Source organism: Triticum aestivum, chromosome 1A (genome assembly GCF_018294505.1).
Source record: "Triticum aestivum cultivar Chinese Spring chromosome 1A, IWGSC CS RefSeq v2.1, whole genome shotgun sequence".
Lineage (NCBI taxonomy): Eukaryota > Viridiplantae > Streptophyta > Magnoliopsida > Poales > Poaceae > Triticum > Triticum aestivum.
This window is the reverse complement of record NC_057794.1, coordinates 558,809,798-558,835,349: the sequence shown is the minus strand read 5'-3', so window position 1 is coordinate 558,835,349 and position 25,552 is coordinate 558,809,798. Positions and strand designations below refer to the sequence as shown.

At 43.3% G+C, this 25,552-nt stretch overlaps 1 protein-coding gene, 3 long non-coding RNA genes and 1 other non-coding gene across 9 annotated transcripts; 1 reads left to right on the top strand and 4 right to left on the bottom strand.

The window, feature by feature from the left end:
• Window positions 1–24: 24 nt before the first annotated feature.
• Window positions 25–5,403, bottom strand: LOC123067586 (uncharacterized). 3 transcript variants are annotated; one of them, XR_006431543.1, is made up of 7 exons: window positions 5,114–5,403; window positions 2,904–5,023; window positions 2,163–2,782; window positions 1,569–1,716; window positions 1,324–1,456; window positions 936–1,230; window positions 25–850 (listed from the first exon to the last, which is right to left on the bottom strand). It is a non-coding gene; the product is annotated as an uncharacterized lncRNA (long non-coding RNA). The 3 variants fall into 3 exon arrangements; XR_006431542.1 differs by having other exon boundaries at window positions 27–850; window positions 1,569–2,218; window positions 2,639–2,782; window positions 5,114–5,401; XR_006431541.1 differs by having other exon boundaries at window positions 26–850; window positions 1,569–2,782; window positions 5,114–5,402.
• A 550-nt stretch (window positions 5,404–5,953) lies between these two features.
• LOC123067558 (uncharacterized) lies at window positions 5,954–7,927 on the bottom strand. Of its 2 annotated transcripts, none has more exons than XM_044490311.1 (5): window positions 7,205–7,927; window positions 6,960–7,113; window positions 6,792–6,866; window positions 6,668–6,703; window positions 5,954–6,565 (listed from the first exon to the last, which is right to left on the bottom strand). In XM_044490311.1, the coding sequence occupies exons 2-5, from the start codon at window positions 6,975–6,977 to the stop codon at window positions 6,464–6,466; spliced, it is 231 nt and encodes a 76-aa protein (XP_044346246.1). In that variant the 5' UTR covers window positions 6,978–7,113; window positions 7,205–7,927; the 3' UTR covers window positions 5,954–6,463. The 2 variants fall into 2 exon arrangements, with proteins under 2 accessions (XP_044346246.1, XP_044346242.1); XM_044490307.1 differs by having other exon boundaries at window positions 6,964–7,113.
• Window positions 7,928–7,955: 28 nt separating this feature from the next.
• LOC123067575 (uncharacterized) lies at window positions 7,956–13,424 on the bottom strand. Of its 2 annotated transcripts, XR_006431540.1 has the most exons (15): window positions 11,497–13,424; window positions 11,271–11,349; window positions 11,093–11,163; window positions 10,933–11,014; window positions 10,373–10,516; window positions 10,174–10,263; window positions 9,957–10,043; window positions 9,752–9,851; window positions 9,523–9,597; window positions 9,310–9,437; window positions 9,134–9,217; window positions 8,994–9,054; window positions 8,843–8,896; window positions 8,627–8,770; window positions 7,956–8,541 (listed from the first exon to the last, which is right to left on the bottom strand). It is a non-coding gene; the product is annotated as an uncharacterized lncRNA (long non-coding RNA). The 2 variants fall into 2 exon arrangements; XR_006431539.1 differs by having other exon boundaries at window positions 9,957–10,263.
• Window positions 13,425–20,275: 6,851 nt separating this feature from the next.
• LOC123181138 (uncharacterized) lies at window positions 20,276–21,451 on the bottom strand. The gene is made up of 3 exons (XR_006491507.1): window positions 21,197–21,451; window positions 20,812–20,897; window positions 20,276–20,707 (listed from the first exon to the last, which is right to left on the bottom strand). It is a non-coding gene; the product is annotated as an uncharacterized lncRNA (long non-coding RNA).
• A 2,969-nt stretch (window positions 21,452–24,420) lies between these two features.
• Window positions 24,421–24,493, top strand: TRNAR-UCU (transfer RNA arginine (anticodon UCU)). The gene has a single exon. It is a non-coding gene; the product is annotated as a tRNA-Arg (tRNA).
• The last annotated feature ends 1,059 nt before the right edge of the window (window positions 24,494–25,552 follow it).

The following is a 25,552-nucleotide window of genomic DNA, read 5'->3' as shown; positions in this document are numbered from 1 at the left end:
TATGGTACGGTAGTTAGTGCGGGGAGATACGGTCTTAGGGTTGCTGGAAGGGGCACATGTACAGGTGGGGTCTCTGAACTATCACTAGTGTAGATCTGTCCTATTAAGCCCCCACCTTCGCACATGATAAAGAATAAACATGTGTGATGAACACACGGCACACCATAAACCAACGTGTGTGAAACTGGAATCATCGCACACACTTATCTTTTTTTTTTGTGAAACATGTTTATTTTTTTTTAAACTGTTTGCCATTGGGTACACACAGTTCGGGAAAATTAATTGTGTGCGATCAACCAATTATTAGACATGGTTCATTTAAAGCACCCATGGGCGATGCATTGCACACAATTCATCCATACGAATTGTTTGCGTTGTATTCAATCATCAGCCACGATTGATCTGCCAAACCTGTGTGCGATTGAGTTTTACGTCAATACCAAATAACTTGTGTGCGCTGCTGCAAAATCGCACATGGGTGGATAAAAACTAGTGTCAGCCCACGCAACTTGTCAAATCACTCCATGTTGCGGCAAGGGCTGGACTGGATTAGTTTTGTTCCCGCCAGAACGCTCGTCGGCGCGCATCCACCCTGCCCATTTTTCACCGATTGCCATGAGTCGGCACCGCAACGGTGCGATGCGAGCATCGATGCCTCTATTCCCGCGCATCGCCGAGCCTTATAGCCCAAGTATGGCGGCCGACTTCTCTAGAAAACCCCCAATCGCCCCAGAGATCAAGAAAACCCCCATTTCTTCGCCGCCGCTGATAGACCCAATGGCTTCGGTACGCCAGAAAAGTTAGAGTAAGGGCAGCAGCTTAATTTGCTTACATGATTTGTCTCTCGGGACTGCAAATTCAAGTAAATCCAAGAATGAGGAAACTGGTGCGATCACTATGCATAGAGAAAGGCTGTTATAAAAAGATTTACATACCTGTTTCTCAATCTCAGCTATCTGTTGCCTCTGCTGTGACCGCGGAGCTATTTCAGCACCAAGTATCATACCACGAATCTCATCTCAGATTGCGTAAGTGCACAAGTGTTAACATTGTTTTTATTTGCATGATCAGAAAGAATGAGATCCCTGAGCGCACATTCAATCTTGAGCCACTGCTCATCAGTCAAAGATTGATGGCCAGATATGATGCGGTTCGGTAACCATTGTCTTGACAGGCTTCAGCAACATCTTGGACTTGTTAGCATCTCATCTCCTTGAATTGGGGATTATCCTGCCCATACAGGAAACCTTCAGAAATACTTACCAGTTCTTGGATTGAAAATAAGAAATGGTAACTTGATAGACATTTGTTTCATCCACAAACCATATGATTTGATTGATGATCATCCCTCCGCACCGTAGTTCTGTGAAGACAGATATGGCTCGGTGGGTTCAGATGAATACAACTGAAGTCCCTTTCTTATTCTCTCCCACAGCACATACAGAGCAGGATTTGACTGTCAAAAGAGAAAATAAACAAGCATGTCATTTATTAAATAAGATTATTTTTTCACTGCAACAGAGATATTGCCATAGAGCTATATTTGCTACAGTTAGCATGGTAATTACCTTCATGATCTTGTTCATTGCTTGCTGGGGGATATTCCATAGCTTTCCATCTTGTTCATTGCTTGCTGGGGGATATTCCATAGCTTTCCATCTTGTTCATTGCTTGATCATGTTAATTAATTGATATCTAATTATTCACGTTAGAGTTCTAAAATCAAAAGAAGAAAACTCTTTCAGAAAGGGTGGCCAGGGCAAGTACTGAAAGGCAAGGCAGACATCTAGATATCAAGACTCTGCTCTGCTCTGCCAAAAGAAAAACCTCTTGCATCACTACTTATCTAAATATCAACACTCTGCTCTGCTCTTCTCTTCTCTTCTCTTCTCTAAGCAGAGTAGGCGCAGCCAAACACATCATTACAACTGCTACATATGGCTCCTGCCCAAACACATGTCCATAAACAACTCACCGCCACTATGTTCACCAATTCTTCCTTCAGATTACAGCAAGCGACTGAAACAATATAAACTACAAATGGTAGTCTTAGTCACCATGCAGCTACATTACTGGTCCTTCTCTCAACCTCATAAAAGCGCTTGTTGCCAACAATATAAATTACACAACACTTGTCTTTTCACCAGAAAACAGCAACCTACTGCATTCACGCGCCACCAGGCCGAGCAGCAGCAGGATGAGGATGTCTCCCTTCCACCTGCTTACATCAAGATTTAGACTAGATGAGACTAGAGCTGGGTTTATTAAGCGTATCAAGGTAGTATATACTCCCTCTGTTCCAAAATAGATGAGACTAGAGCTGGGTTTATTAAGTTGAGTCATCTATTCTGGAACGGAGGGAGTAGTAGCGTAGCGCTGCTAACTTAATTGTCCAAATCATGCAATTCTCTATTGAATGTAGGATCGAACAGTGAAAGCAATATACACAGCCAGTCAATCAGCAGGTAATGTTTTGCTTTGCATGTTGCTAATAGGCACCAGCTTAGTTTCTTCCCAAGTAGTTCAACATATCACTGACACATATCCACTGTTGTTAATTAGTGCCGTACCAACGGAATCAACTAAGAAGAGAACTGCACCTTGAAGCACAATTAATAGCAGAGGGAGAAAAGAATACCAGATTGATTCAATCAAGAGGACAATATGATCTGATCTCCCTAGCTTAGCTGTCAATGCAGTTTTTCCTTTCCTCGATCTGCTTTTTGTCGTTGGTCCTTGCTTTTATCTCCTGATGATCTGGATGCTACTACTTCTTGGTCCTCTGCAACCATGGTGTGGAATAACCCAACAGAGAAAAGACACTCAATAAGAGAGAATTACAAAAGAAAACAAATAGTTAAGCATTATTTCAAACAAATACATTAAGAGTTGTGTTAATTTACCTCTAGTTTCGATCAAGTGCTGCGACAGTGCATCCCTCACGCTGACGGCGTCCTCATCTGCTACCTGGCGCACTTGCTTGATGTAACTATCCTCCTGATCGCACATAGCGAACCCCCGTCTATAAATCATCCTACAAAAACAAATCCCATTTCTATCCTACCATGAGCACGCAGTGTGGAACTTGCAGTGCCTGCCTGGCCTTCCCTTCCCATGATAAACAAATCCCATTTCTAATATCAAGAAGTTCCAAAATTGAAGAGTGCAAGGAACTCAGAAATGACCAAAGGACAAAACTAATAAACAAAAATTAAATACAAGAATGAGAACACATGAAGTCTGGAACAGAACTTAAACTGTCCAAAAAAAGCAAACACACGAAGACAGACATATTTGATTCACCCCCCTGCCATGGTCGGTAGGTTGGGCTGGATGGCTACCAATTTCTCCCTCATCGCCCCGCACAGCTGCACTTGGACACTAAGGAAAACCGGTTTTTGGCTCTCAGACGGGAATGAGGTGCCTGATCTTCCTCGAAAATGAATTGAATGAGGCCAGACCCACCCTCCCCTCCCAAGGCGCTCCCGCGGGCGCCCCCGGGAGGCAACCCTAGCGCCGCCGCCCCCAACTCACTCCCCCCTCCACCGCTGCCGCCGGTGGCATCGCCAGGCAAAGGCCGCGTGGCGCAGGCTATGGCGGGGCTGCTTCCTCCCGCGCACAGGTGGCGGACGTCGCGGGGTGCCTGCCCTGCTCGGTGGCATCGGGCATCGGGCCAGCCTCTGCTCTGGCTTCCTCCCTCCTCCTGGCATCCTGGTGGATTGCCGCCGCCTCCTCTCCTCCACCTCCACCTCGGCTCGTGGGACCTGGAGGCTCGGGGGCGTGCTGGCGGCGTATCTGGCTGCCCCTGTCCAGATCCGGCTGGTAGTGGCGGTTGGCGGCGGCAGGGGTGGTCGGCGGGCCTTCTAAGGTGGTGGTGCTGCAGCTGGTGTTCACTCTACTCCGATGGGGTGACGGGGCATCGGCTGGACCTGGCCAGGGCGTGGAGGCACAGGTGGTGTGGTGGTGATTGGCGCTCCTCTGGAGGCCTTCTTCAGCGACAGGGTGCGGTCGGCCCTCGCCGACGGAGGGGTGGCCGCCTCTTCCTCGCTTGGTTCTTGCCGGAGGCCGTGGTAGGGCGTTAGGGATGACGCAGGGGAGGCTGCTGGAGGGATGGGTAGACCGACTACCTGTCACCGACACAGGGGTGCACCGGTCTGGACGAGCTCCACTCCCCCTCGCCTTTTCCTGGCCTCATGCCTCCTAGCCGCCGACCGTTGTTCGCGGCAGGTCGGTCATTGGGGGCTCCGATGGTGCTAGGGATCTGCTAGTTGGATCAAAGCTCGTGCCTTTGATGGTCTTTGGAGTGTCTAGATGCATTGCCCTTGGTGGCGGGAGCCTTTTCCTGGCCTCGTGCCTCCTAGCCGCCGACCGTTGTTCGTGGCGGGTCGGTCATTGGGGGCTCCGATGGTGCTAGGGATCTGCTAGTTGGATCAAAGCTCGTGCCTTTGATGGTATTTGGAGTGTCTAGATGCGTTGCCCTTGGTGGTGGGAGTTGCGGGCTCGTGGGCGGAGCTCATGGCTCGGGCACGGACGGGCTTGTTGTCATGGCCGTGTGGGCGGCATGGGGGCGGGCTTCGACGTTCTCGATGGTGCTGCAGCCGGCGCTCTCATGTAGGGTCGTACCCTGGGCGGAGGCGGAGGGTGGTGGCCGGGGTGAAAATCTCGTCTAGCTCGGGCCAGACCAATGGCGGCGGCGTTCATGCGTCGTTCCCTTCTTTGAAGGCTCCATCGCAGTGGCCCTGCGTCCTTCGTGTTACTCCGGGCGAAAACCTCAATTCTCTGGATCAGGCGGTGGTGGCTCTTTAGTGTCGTTTGTTTTGTGGAAGCACCGCTTTGGAGTCCCTAGTTCCGTCGAGTTGCGGTTTCGTCTCCTCGCAAAGACTATTCACGGTGGAGAGCTCTTTAGATCCTTAGCTATGCTCTTCTGCCTACTTGTTTGCTTTGGGGTGTTTGGAGTACTGTTGTTGTTCGCCAGCTCCCTTGTATCTGCCTCTGGTGTGTGTGGTGTCGGGTGTTTTGCAGCCTGTATATCAATCATTGCTTTATATATAAAGTGGGGCAAAAGCCTTTTTCGGTAAAATGAATTGAATCAAAGAGGGGAAAGGGGACTCACGAGCCCACACAGTGCCTGGCCGTGCGCCGAAGTCAGCTCCTTCCCCACTGAAACGCTCCGGCCACCAACACCGCCGCCGCCCTCTACATGAGCCTCCACCGGTCCTCTGGTGTGTGTGTGTGTCGGGTGTTTTGCAGCTTGTATGTCAACCATTGATTTATATATAAAGTGGGGCAAAAGCCTTTTTCGGTAAAATGAATTGAATCAAAGAGGGGAAAGGGGACTCACGATCCCACATAGTGCCTGGCCGTGCGCCGAAGTCAGCTCCTTCCCCACTGAAACGCTCCGGCCACCAACACCGCCGCCGTCTACACGAGCCTCCACCGGTCCTCCCCCCTCCCCCCTCCCCCCTGACACACACACACTCTCAGCAGGTCATCCCTATACAAATGAATAACTGAAAAGGACCCACAACCCGACCCGCACTCGTGAGTGACAGACAAATGAGGGACACATGCGACGCTGAGATTCGTGCATGATCAGCCAGCCACAAATTTCAACCTAAAGCCAAATTAAAACATATGTCTGATTTTTAGAAGAAAAAAGTGTACATATTAGCAGAAAAGAACATCACTGCTGACAAGATTTAATAAACCAGCGAGATTAATTTAGGAGACGGACAAATTCTAGACAATTACACTTGCTAGATTTTTCATAGCAAGGAAGGATGCATTTCAGAGCTTGAATCACATGCTACGACATTATGTGAAGATTCACTATTCTATTAGGACAGTAATTTCAATCAACACTTCTAAGGCAAGCAATACAAACAAGGTAACTGCAGGTCCCTCCACATTTTCGCATCCGGGCTTGGGACCGGCAAAGGCAGTGTTAAACCACAACAATACAAAACACACCAATCATTCACTAAAGCATACAGGCCACACCATCAAAGCAATACACGCAGAGTCACACAAGCACACACTCAATCAAGCGCTTGCACACAAGAAACGGGCATAGATATGGGCACATCACACACACAGTCTCACACACACACAATGTAGCACTTGCACGCAAGAAACAGACAGAAACAGACATAGATAGGGGCACATCACACACACAAACACAATTGAGCGCGTGCACACAAGAAATGGAAAGAAACAAACATAGATAGGGGCAAAAACAGAAAGCTAATACATGCAAGACCGAAGTAAACTCAGAAAGTTAATAATAGGCTCTCCCTTCTTTAGAAAATAAATTCTGGGAAACCATGTCCGCTTTGTGTTTTTCAAGAACTTATTTTCTTTAGGATGAGCTGCACCAACTTTAATTTCAGATGATAAATTTGGAATTAAACCCGCATCATCTGAATCATAATTAGCAAGACCAAGAAGAGCACCTTTAGGAGAATTAGCCCAGTATCATCAGAACGACCAGGTACAGCTGTGGTCTTGACTTATGATTCTCCCAGACCAAGCTCCTTTGAGCTAGAGACACCAGTGGTCTCATTTGCTGCAACACAGAGGTGATAATCAGCAACGTAATTTGCCTATTTACATTAAGTTTTAGTATAATTCACTCACGTTCAGCTGATGAATCATCTTCGTTCATAACTTTGGCCGCGATCTCATTAAAAAGATCATCATTAACCTGGAAATGACAAAAGTACAAAAGTAAGAAATGGCAGTCTTGCTGAATTTAGAACAGAAGTGCTTCTGCCATCCGTGCAATGACAAACCTTCAGAAGAACTTCTGTCAACACACACTTAATTTCCTTGTTGATTGCTGCCATCCGTGCCACTTCGACTTCATCCTGTCAGTCAATTTTGTACATCAGTAATTTTCTCAAGAGGCTCAATTTCATATACCGGGATCAGGTAGCTATACAAATCCATAAATTCAATACCAACTTCTTTAAAAGCATGCTGAGTAAGAAGATGCCGTTTTATGCTTGAGAATTTCCTCGACTCCAGCCAATGGACCGTGGTTGTATAAATAAATAGGCCGCTTCCCACGTTGAATCTCATGCTGACACCGGCGCACTTCATTAGGATCCAAAACTAACCACAGAAAATGATACAATAATATGAACACAGCGCATATAGCAGCAAAATCACACACAACAGAAAAAAACAATTAAGCAAAACGTACCAGGAACATATTCAGAGCGACTTGGAACAGATCGATCAGAAGCATGAACCGAAGAAGAAGAAGGCAGCCGATCAGCACACCGAACTGCAAGAACCCATACCACGAACCCAAAGCAAAGAATCTAGATACCGAGAAATAAGGCCTCCAGAATAGCTTGTTTATAGGCAGCAGAAGCAAAAAGAAAGGAACACACCCGTACCATGAGAAGAGCCCAGAAAAATCGGCCCAAATAATCCGACATACAAAAATGATATGTGGCAAACAAGGAGACAATCAAAACTCCTAAGATGGAAACAGTCAGAGTGTCAGGAGACAGTCAAAGCAGTGGACTCCAAAACATCCAAAACGTGTGTGCAGACCTCTCCACCTAAAAAATCACGCACAGAAGTAACACCACACGCGTCATGCTGAGAAGGCACCGTAAAAGAAAATCAAAAAGGGAGAAAAATCGAACCCTTATAGGCCTAGACTCTTAGCTACTCGCTTCCCTTTGGTATCGTATAAGAAAAACACTAACCCCGGACAACTTCAGAAAGGAATCAGTAAGTTTATAGCAAGGAAGGATGCATTTCAAAGCTTGAATCACATGCTACCAAATTATGCGAAGATTCACTATTCGATTACGACAGTAACCTAAACTGTGTAATTTCTATCGACACTCATAATGCAAACAATACAAAGAAGGTAACTGCAGCTCCCTCCACATTTTCACACCCGGGCTTGGGACCGGCAAAGGCAGTGTTAGGCCACAACAATATAAAACACAAGTTATACACAATCAATCATTCAACAAAGCATACAAACCACACCATCAAGCAAATGCAATATTCACACAGTCACACAGACACACAGAGTCAAGCACACACACAGTCAAGCCACACACATATTCACCATCAAGCCACACACAGAGAGTCAAGCAACACACACAAAGAAGCCACACACATAGAGTCAAGCATACAAACACAAGTTATACACAATCAATCATTCAACAAAGCATACAAACCACACCATCAAGCAAATGCAATATTTACAGTCACACAGACACACAGAGTCAAGCACACACACAGTCAAGCCACACACATATTCACCATCAAGCCACACATAGAGAGTCAAGCAACACACACAAAAAAGCCACACACATAGAGTCAAGCCACACAGTCACACACACAGAATGGAGCGCTTGCACACAAGAAACAGACAGAGAAAGGGGCACAAATTAAACAGAAAGCTAACACATGCAAGACCGAAGTAAACTCAGAAAGCTATAAAGAATTTCCAGAACTTGAATGAGTAAACCGATTTCTCTAGCGGGGTGAGGGTGATTCAGATCTTCGTTCCTGAAAATAGGAAGCTAGTTAGAGGCTGAGTACCATCAAACATAAGAGGAAAAATTACAACAACATAAATATACTCAAAGCATACTTCATTCTGCTTGGACTTTGCCATTGACATTCATTAATCGTTTTCATCATCACAGCTGGAGCTCCCTTCAGAACTGTCGTCATCACCACTGCTTTGTTTCTTGGGGACCTTAGAGACTGGCTTGGCACCACCAGAAGATGAATCCTGGGATAGAATAAGAAATGCAATATATACCAAAATCTTCAGATGAAAAAGCAAACACCAAAAATTAAGTACCTTAGGCTTCTTTAGTGCAGGCTCTTCATCACTCTCATCAGAATCATCCTTGGACTGCAAATATTGAATTACAACAAGATCAACTAATGTATAACAAATATCAAAGAAGACAATGCTTTCAAGAAAATAAAATTTTAAAAATAATGCGTACATGTTCGCTCTTTTTTCTCTGTTGTCAGAGGCCTCTTAGCAGGAATAGTAGATTTTGCTGGCTGCAAAACATTGGAAGGAATTTTAAGCATTGCACAACAAAAAAAGTGACCAAGAGTAAGCAAGTAACAGAACACTTACTTCATCAGAATCTGAATCCGAGTCATTATCTGAGCTAGCACTAGATTCTTCTTTCTTTATAGAAACTGTTTTAACAACGGTATCCTGGACATAGAAAGTAACCGCATTAGAAAGATGGCATTTGCTAGAAGCAAAACAATGTTTAAGAAATACAAATATCACACAAGAGAAGTTACCAAGAGTAAACAAGTACAACAGAGAACTTCTTCAGAATCTGAATCTGAGTCAGAATCTGAGCTATCACTAGATTCTTTATTCTTACAGCAACAACCTTGGAAGATTGAACTGGTTTAGCAGTGGTATCCTGGAAATATATTGAAAATGTTAGTATCACATTATAAAGACAGAATGATGAAGCCTTAGTTTTCATATAACTAGTAGACTAATACCTACTCAGAGTCAGAATCAGAACTTCCAATGGATTCTACCACTTTCTTGGCCACTCGTTTTTTAGTGGCCATATCCTGCAAACAGTTTTCCGGTTAGGACTAAGAAATATGAGTACTCCACATAATTAAACGACAAAATCAGGGGAATGGTAAGTAAAAGAAATATGTTTTATGCTTTTGTACTCAACTATCTCACATTGACATGCATTGCTAGAAATATGATTATTACCTTCTGATGAATCATCAGAATCACTGTCAGAGCCTTCCAATCCCTGGTTTTTCTTTTGTGCAGTAGCAACCGCAGAATTCTTTACTTCAGTGGCTGGCTTCTGAAAACCAATGAAGTGAAACATGGTGAAATTAGTCAAAAAGATAATTAAAAATGCTATTAAATGATGAAGCTTCCACTTCAAAATCGGTAGGTAAATGAATACCTCAGAGTCAGAGCTTTCAGAATCAGAACTTTCATTGGATTTTTCAATCTTCTTGGTTGCTGCTGGTGCTTTAGCGGAAAGCATATCCTGCATACATTGCTATACTCAGGACTAACAACATATTGCTGGTCAAGACTGGCACTTGTGCATACTCCGCAAATTTTAAACCATGATAGCAACAATGGGAAGTATGAGACAGAGCACATGGAGTACTCACTGTCGTTAACCTCATCTTACTCATTATTCATATTACAGTGCTAGTGGTTGAGTTCAGAATTGAGTGTACCCATGTGTTATGTTCATATTTCTGGAAAATAAAATCAGCTCAAGTTCATTAATAGTTTGTTTGGGTGCAGTACTGAGCAGCTATACAGGATCACCAAAGTATAAGATATCTGCAAGAGGCAAAAACTAACCGTCCAGCACCGCGTTTGCCACATCAGTTGCCTCCGCACGAGTAGCCTTAGGTTGTCCGTCATACTGTCCACAACACGAGTAACAACAGCAGGCTTTCCAGCCATATTGCACTTGTGCAGAGCAGACTTCTGAAATAAGAACACCTAAAGAACGAACAAAGTAGTACTCAATAGAGACCCTTGATTTTTGTTTTAAAAAAGAGCAAATCTAACTAAAGCACATGAAATCATCACTAAGCTTCATGCAAATGAGAAAATTACATGTTAATCAAGCAAAATGCCTTCACAACTGCCAAGGGCACTCACAATGCTTGGCTCTTAGCACGTTATCATAGTCAAAATGCTGATGTGGCACTGTAATAATTAAGAAAGAATGAGAGTGGAGCTGTATGTTCATATAGATATGGCTCTTAGCTCGTTTTCTTTAAATTTCTCCACAATGCAATATCATTTAGATACGACCCTTAAGAAACAATGCATTGGGGTGATTCTCTCTAATTTTTTCACTACTAGGATGACACGTTAAGAGATAATGCATTGCGAAGGTTGAGATAACCAACCTTTTCAGGTGGAAGATCAATTCCAAGGTGACAGAATTATACCATCTGCTTCTTCCAGGATCTCATCAAAATGGTTCAAGCCCTGCAAGGAATAAGGAGTCAATAGGTGGTAAACAAATCAAAGTTTCGCAGGAATGTTGAAAGAATATCTTGAAATTACCTCCACATTCTCAATTTTGGAAAAAACAGAGTTTGACTAAGATCACCTAACTTAGAGAGGAACTCCTGTGCCTATTGCAGGAAAAAAAAACTATCAACGTTGGGAACATTTGAAGTATGAAATGCAAACAAACATGTGAAGTAGTACACTCTAAATATTGACATAATGAGTTACTTACTTGCTGCACATCTTCTGCATGCCTTGTATAAGAGAGAGAAGAAGTCAATCTTGTTTGGAGCACCCCATTTTTTCATAACCTGAAAGTGGTGCATGCTCATAAAGTCATATAATGGGTTACAGCAAGGAGCTTCAGTTTCACGAAAAAATATATTTTTTTAACATGTAAAGTCTAGTCGCCAAGTTAATACAAGGAGCAAGAGAGATTCTTGGGAGGAGTTCCTTACATCTTTATCCTCATCAGGCAGCGTGGGCATGTCGATATGGATCGAGCAGTGCAATGTGAAGACATAATCACACAAAAAATCAGAAAAAAGAATAGTTAGTCTACACTAAACAAGCTAGTAGTAATAGGTGTGTTGCCTATGATTAGGAACTACCAATACCAAGTTAGCATACATGGATACGAGTTCACATTCAACAAAGAGCAATCAATCATGCCACAACAATGTAAAACACAAGTTATACAACCAATCATTCAACAAAGCATACAAGCCACACCATCAAGCAAACGCAATATTCACAGAGTCACATCAGTCAAGCCACACAGAGTCACACACACAGTCAAGTCACACACAGAGTCAAGCCACACAGAGTCACACACACACAGTCAAGCCACACAGAGTCACACACACACACAGTCAAGCCACGCGCGCACACACACACACACACAGTCAAGCCAGACATATTCACCATCAAGCCACACAGTCACACACACAGAGAATGGAGCACTTGCACACAAGAAACAAACATAGATAGGGGCACAAACAGAGAAAGCTATAAAGACATTCCAGAACTTGAATGAGTAAAGTGATTTCTCTAGAGCGGTGAGGGTGATTCAGACAAAGCTATAAAGAAATTCAAGCACTGTGACTGTGAAGTAGCAGCAACATGAGGAATTACATGGTTTGCACTCTAGTAAATCTTTCTGCCTAAGCACCCCTGAATACACACAATCATATATGGGAACATAAGCACAGCATGACAAGAATTAAGCAATTGAAAAGAACATAAGCAGTAACACCCTGAACATACAGCAAGTAGAACAAGAATCGACAGAGGGCCAACAATCCAATTTCAATCAGAACAACCCATCCGAACAAGGCAGCGTTTGAGATCTGAACATCCATCAAGTACAGTAGTATCAAAGGGCGCATGCGTTTCAGATATGAAAATAACGGACGAACAACGCAGGTGACAGAACAGAGGAACGATCTGAACGACCACGGATAAACGGCAATCCAATTTCAAAAGCAGACGCGAACATCGGCCCGACGCGAACAAGAAACGCAGGAACGTGAGCGCCTCTCAGATGACAGAAGCGCACGCAGAAGTTTCTCAAACAGACTTGCTAGTTCGCAAACCAGACGACCCAAACCGACCGACCGCTCGCTTCCTCCACGGCACGGATACCCACGACGAGACGGCACGAAGAACACGCGAGGGCATCAGCGTAACGAACCCAGCAGCAACACAGGGGACCGAGCAGAATCAAAGCAAACGCGATTGCAAACGGACTATGGCGAGAACGCACAGAATCAAATCACACGCGATTCTATCTAAACTGACGACGGCGAGGACAAGCAAAATCAAAACAAACGCGATTCTGATCTAAACGGACTAGAGCGAGGACAAGCAGAGCAGAATCGAATGAACCAGGCACGATTTCTGAACGAACGACGGCGAGGACGAGCAGAATCGAAAGAACCAGACGCGATTTCTGAACGAACGACGGCGAGGACGAACGAGCAGAACCAAATAAATCAGAACCCCGCAGACGAGCAAAACCAAATCTGATTCTTCTAATCCGAGCGGACGAATCGAGCGGGGATGAGCAAGATGAAACCGGACGCGAGAGGAGGCGAGGCACCAGTCGAGGACGAATCGAGGCGAGAGCGAGAGGCATGGCCCGGACGAAGAGAGGAGGAGTGGCCTCGGCGAAGAGAGAAGGAGCTGGCCGGCCAAAGGGCGCGCCTTTATAGTCGGGGCAGAGGCGGTCGCGGCAGCCGGGGGCTTGTCCTTGCCGGGCGCGGCTTCGGCGAGGTGGCGTGCGGCGGGTATAGAAGGAAAGTGGAGTTAGTGGGTAGCCGTTGGGGCTGGATCCGGAGCGGGGTGGGCAGGTCGAGGGCGGCGGCGGCGCTTCCGTCTCCGTCCCGAGTTGGGGACGGACAGGGTAACTTCCAACTAGGGTAAATTTCCAAATGTGTTCTTTTTTACTGCTGGAAAAAATGCGTTCGGGTTAGGAAAATGCTACTACTGCCAGAAAAGAAAAAGAATATGTTCAAAAAAAAGAAATTAAAAGGAATTAAAACGCCACGTTCATACTAGATGCTACAGGGAACGGAAACATTCACAATGTACTGCTCATTTCGTTAGCACCAACTTAAGTGTCGACTTTTTTTTTGCCCGGCTAGAATAGCTGGGGCATGTATCCGAGTTGATCGAAAACTCGTCTCTGCCCGATAGTGTGCGCAGGGTGTGAACCCTAGCTTCCACCGCTTCCCTTCCCCTCCTCGGCGCCTCTCCTTCCCTTCCCCTCCTCGGCGCCTCTCCTTCCCTTCGCCGCCGTCGGGCAAAGCCCGATCGGTGTAGGCGGCGCGAGGCGTTTCTCCCTCTCGATAGTGCGCGCAGCGCGGGACGGCACCGTGTCGGAGGTGCGGCGGCAGACGGGCGTGCTGACAGCGTGGGCAGATGGCAGGGTTGCGGCGGTTGGCAGCAGGGTGCGGGTGCTGGTGGTGCCTCTCTTCTTCCGCCGATGGTGCGGGATGCTCATGCGGCAGAGATGGCCAGGACTAGGAGCTCGTGCTCGGGCGGATCAGTTTTGGGCCTAGGACAGGTCGGATCTCTGCTCCGGGTAGATGATGGTGGGCTTGATCCGCGTGGTGCCCGCGGCCGAAGAGGTCCCTTTGCACGTGGGTACGGTGGTTGATGGTGGTGGTCATCGCGAGTCCGTCGGGAAGATCAGTGTCGAAGACCGCGGACATGGCGTCATGCGAGGGTGCTCGATGGCGACCATCGGTAGTGACAGAACTACTCAGCTTCAAATAGTGCAAAGGAACTCCCAAATATCTCAGGGGAAAAGCCCCAATTTTAACACAGAAAAATTGTGAAAGCAAGTTGGAGGAAGCATCATCAAGATTAACACTCAAAAAATCACACTTATCATAATTAAACTTCATACTAGATGTCTGGTCAAAACAACGAAGCAACCACTTTAAGTTTCTGGCGCATTCAGGATTAGGATCAAAGAAAAGCACCGCTGATTTGAAGACTAACTAAGCTATCAGGTACTATATAAGGAATAATCCTAGAAATAACATTAGTTCTGACAGCTTTCGCTAACATCATGGAGAACACATCAGCCACAAGGTTGAACAACATGGGGGAGAATGGGTCCCCTTGTTTCAAACCTTTCTCACCAACACAATAAGGTCCATTGCTGCCATTAATACAGACACTAAAGGAGCTATTTTGAATGATGGACAAGACCCACCTAATCCACTTATTGCCAAACCCTCTAGAGGTTAGCATCTCCACCAAGAAATCCTAGTTAACCCCATCGTAAGATTTCCCATAATATAATTTGAGGATGGCCTCGGGCTGGAGTTATGTAGTTCATGGATGGCCTCGGGCTGTGACCATACTTTATGGAATGAATCTCCCTCAGACAAACGCAGACTGACACGGAGAAAGTAGTCTTTGTTCCGTAGGAGACACTCTCTATTAGCCATAGTTTTGCTAAAGATTTTTATAGAGCAATTACTAAGGCATATAGGCCTAAATTTCTTCATATCCTTAGCATCGGGTTCCTTGCTAATAGCATAGTTGAGCCTCTGGATATCTAGAGATCCCTCCTCAAAATCCCGAACCAAGGCCATGAAATCCTTTTTGATTAAATCCCAGAAAGTTTGGTAAAACAAGAAAGATAGGCCATCAGGGCCAGGGACTCCATTAGCATACGAGCCCATAATGGCCTCTTTGATTTCCTCCTCCAAAAAGGGTTTTTCTGAACTAACGTTTTCTTCTTGGAATACCATTTCATCCTCAGACCAAAAATGGTCACTTCAATGAATATTCGTCTTAGGTTCGTATCCAAATAAGTTTTTATAAAAATTAGTGGAAACATCCAACATATCTTTAGTGGAATTGACAGGGCCATCTAGGTTGTTCAAAACCGAAAGGTGATTTTCCTTTCTCCAACTTTGATTTGCCACGGCATGAAAATAAGCCGTATGCATATCACCTTCTAGAATTTTTTTAATCTCTAGACCTCTGCCACATGGAAGTTTCTTCTTTTTTTCAGATATCACTCAGCTCCTCTTTGTTCTCTTTCATTCTAAGGATATCCTCGGGAGAAGCAGGGCCGGCCCATAGATATACGGGGCCCAGGGGCAAGACAGCAATAAGGGGCCCTTGTGTTTACTCCAAAGCTCAAAATATTTATATTTCAAAAGCAAAATAATATCCAGTACATAGCATAGTCTGATGATCTTAATTTGTACTCCAAAACTGACAATACAAATTATTTATTGATAAGTGAACTACACCATGATAGTAATGAAATGATGTAGTTCGACAAAAGCTTGCATTTCTAAATTTTAATGGAGACTTCATTTTGCCCTGCAAAACAAAAAGTGTTGTCAAAACAGGTTGCTACTTAGATATTTTGTGTTACCATGAGATAAAAAGTTAGGCACGATCTTACATTTGTTTCTAGATCCTCTCCCCAATTGGCCATGTTCTTCACTCCAAAAATCTTCACCCGGACTCATTTCTTCCAAACATTCCTGCTCAAGGCATAGTAAAGCAAACTGAGAAATTCACGTCTATACTAGAACTTGGAAATTCGTCTAACACTTCTAGAAGCAAAGTCATCGATTATTGCATCAACATTTATTTCATCCAACTTATCTTTCTCAATACATAAAGTAGCAAGACCATTTAATCTTTCTTGTGACATTGTTGACCTCAAATAGTTCTTTAACAATTTCAACTTTGAAAAGCTACGCTCTGCTGATGCTACGGTCATTGGTACAGTGAACAAAATTCGATAAGCAATTAAAACATTTGGAAAACAGTCAATATCTCTAACAAACTCAAAAATCTCCATAGCATGCAATGGCAAACCTGATTCTGGTAAGGTCATTTGCAGCAGTCTTAATTCGGAAAAAAGATCATCTAACTCAACATCGCATGAACCATTTCGTGAAAATGTTTCTACGAACTTAGCACAACATTTGCGTAGTTCAACATTATTCAATAACTTCATGTCTTTTGAGCTAAGTAAGAAACCAAATATACTTTTGAACACTTTGAGTTCTTTGAATCTAGTTTTCAGAGAGACATTTGCAATATCAACCAGAACTAAGAAGTAATTAACTTCGAACGCCTTCTCAGCTTTTAGAACTTCTTCATCGTTATTAGGTTCATCAAATTGTTTCTTCCTAGTAGCATTACGTTTTATTGAAAATGATGGTTCTATGCCCATATCAACTGCAAGACCTTTGGCGATAGTCAAACAAGATGCAAATCCTTCATCTCTGTACTTATCAAAAAACTGCATTACGCCTTCAATTTGCTGCAAGGTAGAGTCGACACACATAGATGCGGACTGCAACTTCTTACTCACCATGTTTATAGCAAATAATATATCATGCCAAATAACCATGCCAAGTAAAAACTCAAAACTACCAAGTGCATCAAATAAATTATTTGCGTCGCTCTTTGACTTGGCATCATCACAAATTTTAGATAACTCAGACAAAGCTAGCCTTAATTGTGGAGCTTGATATCTAATAGCTTTCACACTTTTGATTCGACTCTCCCACCGAGTATTAGACAAACCTTTCACAGTTAAACTAGGAATATGATCAAGTAAAACTTTCCATCTTTTAGTGGAACTTGAAAATAAAATATAAATTCGTTGCATAATTCCAAAGAAGGATATAGCTTTACTGCAAGAATTTGCCATATCACACAAAGTAAGATTGAGGCTATGACACGCACATGGCATATATAGAGCTCTTGGATTTTTTTCAAGTAAACGACTTTGTGCCCCTTGTTTATTTCCTTTCATGTTGGAACCATTATCTTAGCCTTGGCCCCTTACATTATCAATATTTAAGCCATAAGAATCTATTGCGTCAAGAAGTACATTAAAAAGACCCAAACCAGAAGTGTCATCCACTGTCAAAAATTCCATAAAAAATTCTTCTATTTTTATTTTCTTATTTGACATGTTAACACATCGAATAATTAGGGTCATTTGTTCTTGATGGCTAACATCCGGAGTACAATCAAGAATTATGGAGAAATATTTAGCCTCTTTAATAATTTGTAAGATAGAACTAGTAACACTAGAGGCCAATAGAGAAATCAACTCATTCTGAATTTTGTGGCTGAGATAGTGATGATAAATTTCATCATTTTGAATTCGTCTAAGATGTTCTTGCATTATTGGATCAAATTCAGCAATCATCTCTACACATGCCAAAAAATTACCATTATTGTGTTGGTAAAGTTTCTCACTAGATCCACGAAAAGCCAAGCTACGTTTACCAAGATATTTAACAATGGCTACTAATCTCACTAACACTTGTCTCAAACGTTCTTTCTCCTTATTGATTTGCTGCTGCAAATCCTTATCAATGGTTTTATTTTTGGCTGGTCTAACTTTTAACTCATTCCAAGTGTTCATGGTTTTAATATGCTCTACACCATTTTCATGTTCTTTAAGCCTCTCGCTAAGATGCTTCCAATCACTCAATCCATTACCTGCTAACGCACTCTTGTTGCTATGGGATTTGAAAAGCTTGCAACAAAAGCAGTACACTTTGTTAGCATGTTCAGAGTAAACCAACCATTTCCTGTCATGTACCTCTCCATTGCTCAACTTTCTCGAATAATTAGATTTTGAAAAATGTCTAGAGTTACTATCCGGAGGGAACACAATATCATCATTTCTTACGGGACCCTTCTCAACTAAAATATCTCTAGCCTTATCATCCAGATTATCCCAATTTCGTGGATCAAAAATATCAAGAGTGAATGGTTGTTGTTTATCAACACCCGGTGATTCAGAATTTGGTGAATGAGTTACATTTTCTTGCTCACTGGAATTGCTATTACCGCCATTCATATCATCATCAATAGAATTTGTATTTTCAGCTGGTTGTTCTTCAACACATACTATGGCCAATTCCAGGGGATCTCTAGAAGAACTAGCAGGTCTGAAAAAATTCTTAAGTGATCCTTTTAGGGATTTTACCTCTTCATCTTTTTCCTTCTTTCTCTTCCTTTTGACACTACCAGATAAATGCTTTCTAGAGGACATCTCACTAAACAAGAACAAGCAGCATATAAAAAGATTAAAATAGGGAACAAATGCACCTGAATGTGGATGTAGGTGGCCAAATCAGCAGATCCGCTGGTTGCAGTCAGCACGAACGAGAACAGAACACCCCTCCTTCTCCAGTTCAGCAGTTCTCCCAAGCACTCAAACTTAGATCCGCTCAAGTCTGAAGAGCAGAGGATAAGAAGAAAGATGTGGAGTCGTCAGAGGGGGAGGGCACCTCTATTTAACTGAAAGGAGGAACGGGGTTATGGAGGGGAAGAAAAGAAGAACACGCACCGTCTCCTCTCCAACGTCCAGCTGATGGGGAACGAGCAGAACGTTGAAGAACGAAGGGGAGTCGATTGGGGAGTGGATTGGCGCCTTTAATCTCCATTAATGGCCGGCGGCAATCTTGGAATCGGATACGACACGGGAACGGCGGCGGCGCGGCGCTGTTTTGGGAGTCTCGATTTGGGGAAGAGGAAACGAGGACCACGGGAAAGATCGACCGACGCTGAACGGGCCCTCTTTACTCTCGCTGAACGGGAAAGATCGACCGACTACTAGAGGCAATAATACCTGGGCTGGGGCCCTGCCTTCCGGAGGCCCAGGGCGGGCGCCCCGTTTGCCCGGCCTATGGGCCGGCCCTGAGGAGAAGATCTGTTTTGCTCAGAGAAAACATCCAGAATCAAATTCTTGGATTAGTTCTCTTTTCTCCCTCTTCATAGCTGCCTCCATATTTATACTCCACCCTCTCACCTTTTGTATGGACAACTTAGTTTTAAATTGCCATTTGTCAATAGCAGAATCAAAAGGAGAGGGGGTATTCCAGATTTTATGCACCAGAGTAATAAACTCAGGGTGACTAAACCATAATTTTTCAAATCTAAACAATCTAGAAGTAGGAGTGTTGTTTTCTCCGGTATCCAAAAGAAGGGGAGAGTGGTCACTGTCTACTCTAGGTAAAGAACATAGGGTGGTAAGAGGGAAATGGGCATCCCAATTAGTGGAAGAAAAAACCCTATCAATGGTAGCAAAGATAGTGTTGTCCTGATTATTACTACAGGTAAAAATTTGTTAGCCGGTTTTGTTTTCATAAGGCCCCATTTGTTGATCCAATCATTGAACCTGGGTCCAGAGAAGAACTCCATCACATACAATGCTTTCTTGCTGTCTTGCAAGTCCATGATGTACATTTTGCACAAACCACCAAAGGCAAGTCATCAACTCTTTAAATTGTGTGCTTAACGCATGACCTGAATATCCCATACACTTGCACTGATAACACTGATATGGCTTAACTGAATTTTGGTAGCACTAACAGAATTATAGAACTAAATGCTAGTATCTAGTAGAAGTTAGAATGCTATGTGTTCTGAGTAGAACCTGTGCCAGATTTTTTTCGAGTGTATCTCAGATGAATATGCCTAACAAACCATAACTTTGTACACTTTTGTACTAACTTCAGCTGTACTCCTACCTTTCAACACTAAGAAACAATATGCGTACTGAATAACATTGATGGGTCTCTCCCCTCCTATGATCCTATCTCCATCCAGCATTTTGACAAGTTCGTCGAGGAGCACTTCACTTGCCGCTTGCCGTGCATCCTGGAAGCCTGCGAAGTGTACCTCGGCGGTCATGCCCACGACAGCATGTACATATCAGAACCCTGACATACATGAAGAACGGCCAAGAGGAACCATTCTTCGTTTCACTTTATTAATCATGAACCCTGACATACATTTAGCTGAAACCGATCTTACCAGATTGGACGCACAAACTAGAGGCAAAGATACATGTCCATCAACACATTTATTTTGCCGAGCTAACTTACAGTAACGAACATGAACACAATTATTCAAGCACTCATGTGCATGCTTGTAATTCAATCGCCGAGCCAGGTGGGCAATTCGGAGTGCATGTTGGGCAATTTCCTTGGCATTCCTTAAGGTTGCGCCAACACGGCGCTTTGCCCGGGCGTGAGACGCAGTAGTAGCACCCTTTGGAACCGATCTCTCTACTGGGATCGTCGCAGTTCCTTGGGATGCACATTTTCACGTTGATTTTGCCTTCATGTAACGGTGAATCATGATATTGGTAGCCTATCAAAAAGACAATAGATGCATTGTTCCTTAGTGCACAATGTGGCAATTGTTTTCTTCAGACAATAAACAGAACAGTAAGAATGCAGTCTATGTATGCTTACACTGTCCAACTGCTGCGAGATACCCGAGAAACAGAAGAGTAATCAGCCTGCTCCCCTTCATAGCTGACCTTCACCTCTTTCTTGAACTAATAAACCATATATACGGGAGTTAGATCCGGGCAATGGCCACGCCCCCTCTCAAGTCTCAATTTCTGCAGAAGCTACAGTAGTATAGTATTCTTGGCTAAAAGAAAGACTGGCAAATTCAGTACATGAGCGGCAAGTGAGAAATGCCTGGGCTAACACATGGCAGATCGCACAACTATGGCGCTGCATATGCAGATCTGAACCAATGATGTAGTATATGTATAGTAAGAGATGTACGTGGTCCTTTTAAGGAATGTTCCCAGTTACAAATGAACTCAAACCAGTAAGATATTTTTACCTATGTGGTGATGAAGCGAATGCGCGTTGCGGTCGTGGGTCGAGCTCGACCCTGCCGTCGCTGGAGCTGATGGCCCGTGGGAGCTCGACGGAGCACAGGAGGGAGGAAGCAGGAAGCAAGCTTGGAGGAGATCGGAGAGGAATGGTGGTGATAAATAGGGAGGATTTGGAGGGGAAGGACTCTGCGCTCTAGCTGGAAGCAGCTCGGAATGGCCCAGCACAGCGTTGATGAGGGAGAAAGGGGAGAGGAGAGAGCAACAGCAAGAGGAGGCTAACGTGGACGCTTTCCGTGTCATGCATGACACATGAGACGGATCGCACATCTACAAGAACGCCCATGTTTTGGGGTGGAACAAACGATAGTTGAGACAGCATGTTGGGGGGTGGGAGGCAGCGTTTCTGTCCCGATGGTTCAAAGATTTCAGTGTGGTGTGTGTCATGACTCATGATATCAGCGATGATGAAAGGCAACTGATTTCCTCCTCTGATGGCCGCATTATTACATCATGATATCAGCGATGATGAAAGGCAACTGATTTCCTCCTCTGATGGCCGCATTATTACATCTGGTGGATGTGTACGTGGGTGGGAGGGGACGGGATTATCAGCCAAGGTGAAAGATGATGGGGCTGCGGAATCTGGAGGGTTCATTGTGAAAGCTTATCCACAAGCACTGGTGTGGATTAAAAGGAAAACTCTCTCGGCTGGATGCTAATAGTGCTCCTGGTTGGTACCGTGAACAGAGGATAAGCTAGCTTGCAGCTGAACATGGCACGGCTACCGAGTTTTCTGGACTACGGACGTTCTCCGATAAGCAGCAGTATCTGTCAATTCCTTGTCCAGGGTGAAATTAGCTGTTCCTTGTCGGGTGATTGTCGTCAGATAACTAATCACTGATTGCTGGAGGGATGTATGATGATAATGTGGCGCTGTTCTTCTCTAGAGGTTGCTCTAGAGGAACGAATCAGGGGCTCAAGCTCCCGGTTGGACCATTTTGATGGCCTATTTCAGCAGTGGTTATTAACTAAAGTACTCCGAGATATATCTAGATACGTTTTAGTGTTACACTCATTTGTATCTAGAAAAAGCCAAGACAAGTTTTTTGGAACTGAGGTAATACATTCCGTTTCCGTCTGTTATCATTTCTTTTATGTATTCCTGCCTTTCTTTCTTCTCACTTTCTCTTGCTTAGGCTGGCGGTTTATTTTGGCTCCTTTGTTTTCCTGCTTCCGTACAAAAGCCTTGTTTTTACTTTGAGAAAAGTAAACTTTTCATCCCTCAACTTTTGGTAAAGTCTAAATTTGTCCCTTAATTTTGAAATCGGACTACTTACACCCCCAACTACCGAAACCGGACAAGGTTCGTCCCTGGTCTCGGTTTTGACCGGCTTTTGTGCTGACTCACCCCAGTTTTGACAGGAGCTGACTCAAATTCATGTGATTTTTCCATATCTATGAACTTTTTGAAATTCACATACACTTTTCAAATTCACGTAGTGTTTTCAAGGTCGCTATTTTTTTCAAAATTAAAAATATTTTTAAAATCCGTGAACTATATTAAAATTTCCATACTTTTTTTCAAATCTATGTTCTTTAAATTTCATACTTTTTAAATCCGTGTATTTTTTCCAAGTTTGTGTAATTTTATCAAATCAAAGTATTTTTTCCAAGTTTGAAATGTACGTGAATATGAAAAATTACGGCTATTTTAAAAAATTACATGAATTTGAAAAAAAACTATATGAACTTTAAAAAAGTACGTGAACTTGGAAAATTTACGTGGATTTGAGAAAAGTACGTGAACTTGGAAAATTTACATGGATTTGAAAAAAGTACATGATTTTTTTTGAAATCACGTATTTGAGAAAAGTAGTAGAATTTGAAAACATTAAGTGGACTTGGAAAAGGTATGTCAATTTGAGTCAGGACGGTCAAAACTGGGGTGGGACAGCACCAAAACTGGTAAAAATTCGTGACCAGGATGAATCTTGTCCGATTTCAGTAGTTAAGGGTGCAAGTTGTTCGGTTTTAGAGTTGGGATACCAAATTTAGACTCCGCCATAAATTGAGGGACGAAAACTATACTTTTGTCTTTTTTTTGTCTCAGCTCCGCTTGTGACGTTGTGCTTTGCACATTTTCTTCTAATGCAAACCAACACGTATCTAGGTGTGTGTGCGGCGGGGGGGGGGGGGGGGGGGGGGGAGGCACGTATGCATCTTCATAAATATTGCACTTGAAAAAATCTTCTTAATTTTCATCAGCAGGGAAAAGGCGAGGCGAACGGGGTTACAGTGCACTCTTTTTAGTGCAAGGTTACAATGCATGTGATTTCGTGGATCTCGTCTTGTGTTTCTGTGTGCTTCCGAAGCGTGATAATATTGCCTATTAGTTATTTCCAGCTGGGGCTTTGAAATAAGACGAGACTTATTGTCAGGCTATGAGCGAGCTGTGTTCCCATATCCAGACTATTTTCACTTGACTTGTTTCAACTACTATGTAGTTTATTAGTTTTTGTGTATGCTTGGAGTGAATTGCAAAAAAAGCTTCACATTTTAAGTTCAATTTCCGGAGTGAATTGCGAGATAAAAAAGTTCGTTCAGACCTATGTTCATGGGATCTAGTTTCAACTCGACGCGAGAAACGAAATGGTGAAAACGGTTTGTGATTTGAACACACCGTTCAAGGGATAAACATTTTCGGAAAAATGAATGAACAATAAAAAGCATAAAACTCTCAGATTGTGACAAATGCCACACATTCAGTGAGTCACTTGTCACTGAAAAAATAAGGAGAGAGTCGCATTTGCCTTTGCAAGAAGTACGCTCTGACTAGTGATCTAGGGTGCGTTAGCTCTTTCTCATCATGTTCCTTTTTTTTAGTTGCTCAGCATGTACTCCCTAACAGACCCGTCCTTAGAAATTTGGGGCACCCGAAGAAACACAAAATAAAGTTATACTCCCTCCGTCTGAAAATACTTGTCATTAAAATGGATAAAAGAAAATGTATTCAAAATGGATAAAAGGGGATGTATCTAGAGCTACAATACATCTAGATACATCTTTTTTTATCCATTTTGATGACAAGTATTTCTGAACGGAGAGAGTATAATTTTGAAGAATCGTATATAAAAGAAAAAAAAATTAGATGAACAGCTATCTTCAAAATCTTTAATGCGTGATCAACTATCCGTACAAAGGAGTTGTATATTAGTCCAATTCAAACAAGGCGCTCGTGGCCTAATGGACAAGGCATTTGACTTCTAATCAAAGGATTGTGGGTTCGAGTCCCACCGAGCGTGAATATTTTTATGTTATTATACTGTTATTTTCCCCTTGTCTACACTTCTCCATTTCTCTTGTACAAATACAATTATATACTCCTATTCTTGCTGTTATTTTTTCCTTAACTTCTTGTATATAGTCAGAGGGAGTACAATCTATGTTCTTTTTCCTTACACTTCTCCATTTCTTTTGTACAAATACACATTTTTTCTTACATACACTTCTCCATTTATTTTGTACAAATACAAATATATACTACCCGCAAAAAAATACAAATATATACAATCTATGTTTTTACTGTTATTTTTTCCTTGCACTTCTCCATTTCTTTTGTACAAATACACACATTTTTTATTTTTTTCCTACACTTCTCCATTTCTTTTGTACAAATACAAATATAAACAATCTATGTTCTTACTGTTATTTTTTCCTTACCTACACTTCTCCATTTATTTTGTACAAATACAAATATATACTACCCGCAAAAAATACAAATATATACAATCTATGTTCTTACTGTTATTTTTTCCTTGCACTTCTCCATTTCTTTTGTACAAATACAAATATATACAATCTATGTTCTTACTGTTATTTTTCCTTACCTACACTTCTTCATTTCTTTTGTACAAATGCACATATATACAATCTTTGAACAATGCATATCAGGTCACTTCAGTGTAATGTGGTCCACTCTCGAGTTTGTTAGTTATCGGAACCAAGGCCCTCGTGTCGCTCCATCTGGCGACTCGCAGGCGACTAGGCCTTCCCTCCTCTTCCTTCCTCTTCTTCCTTGTCGCCACCTGAGTCAGTCGTCGGGCAAGCCCGTGTGGGTGCCGGTGCCGGTGGCGGCGAGGAGCTCGTAGCTCCGGCCCTTCGCGGAGGAATGTAGATCCCGGGGTGGTGGTGTCTTTCGGCAGTCAGCGCTCGCTGGAGGTTGCTGGTCAGAGGCAGTGGCGGAGCCAGGAAATATGTATTAGGGGGGCCAAGTGCTGCTAAAACAAGTTAGGGAGGGCCAAACTATAGCAAAATAGATTTTCAGCAACAAAAGATTACTAATTATGTCACTGTTCATAGCA

Excerpts from the sequence above, each read along its gene's own strand:
- LOC123067558 (XM_044490307.1), bottom strand. The coding sequence starts at position 7,249 with ATGCTTCTGATCGATCTGTTCCAAGTCGCTCTGAATATGTTCCTG. Across the intron at positions 7,114-7,204 it reads TCGCTCTGAATATGTTCCTG|TTTTGGATCCTAATGAAGTG; the intron begins GTACGTTTTGCT and ends TTCTGTGGTTAG. Across the intron at positions 6,867-6,963 it reads CTCAGCATGCTTTTAAAGAA|GATGAAGTCGAAGTGGCACG; the intron begins GTTGGTATTGAA and ends ATTGACTGACAG.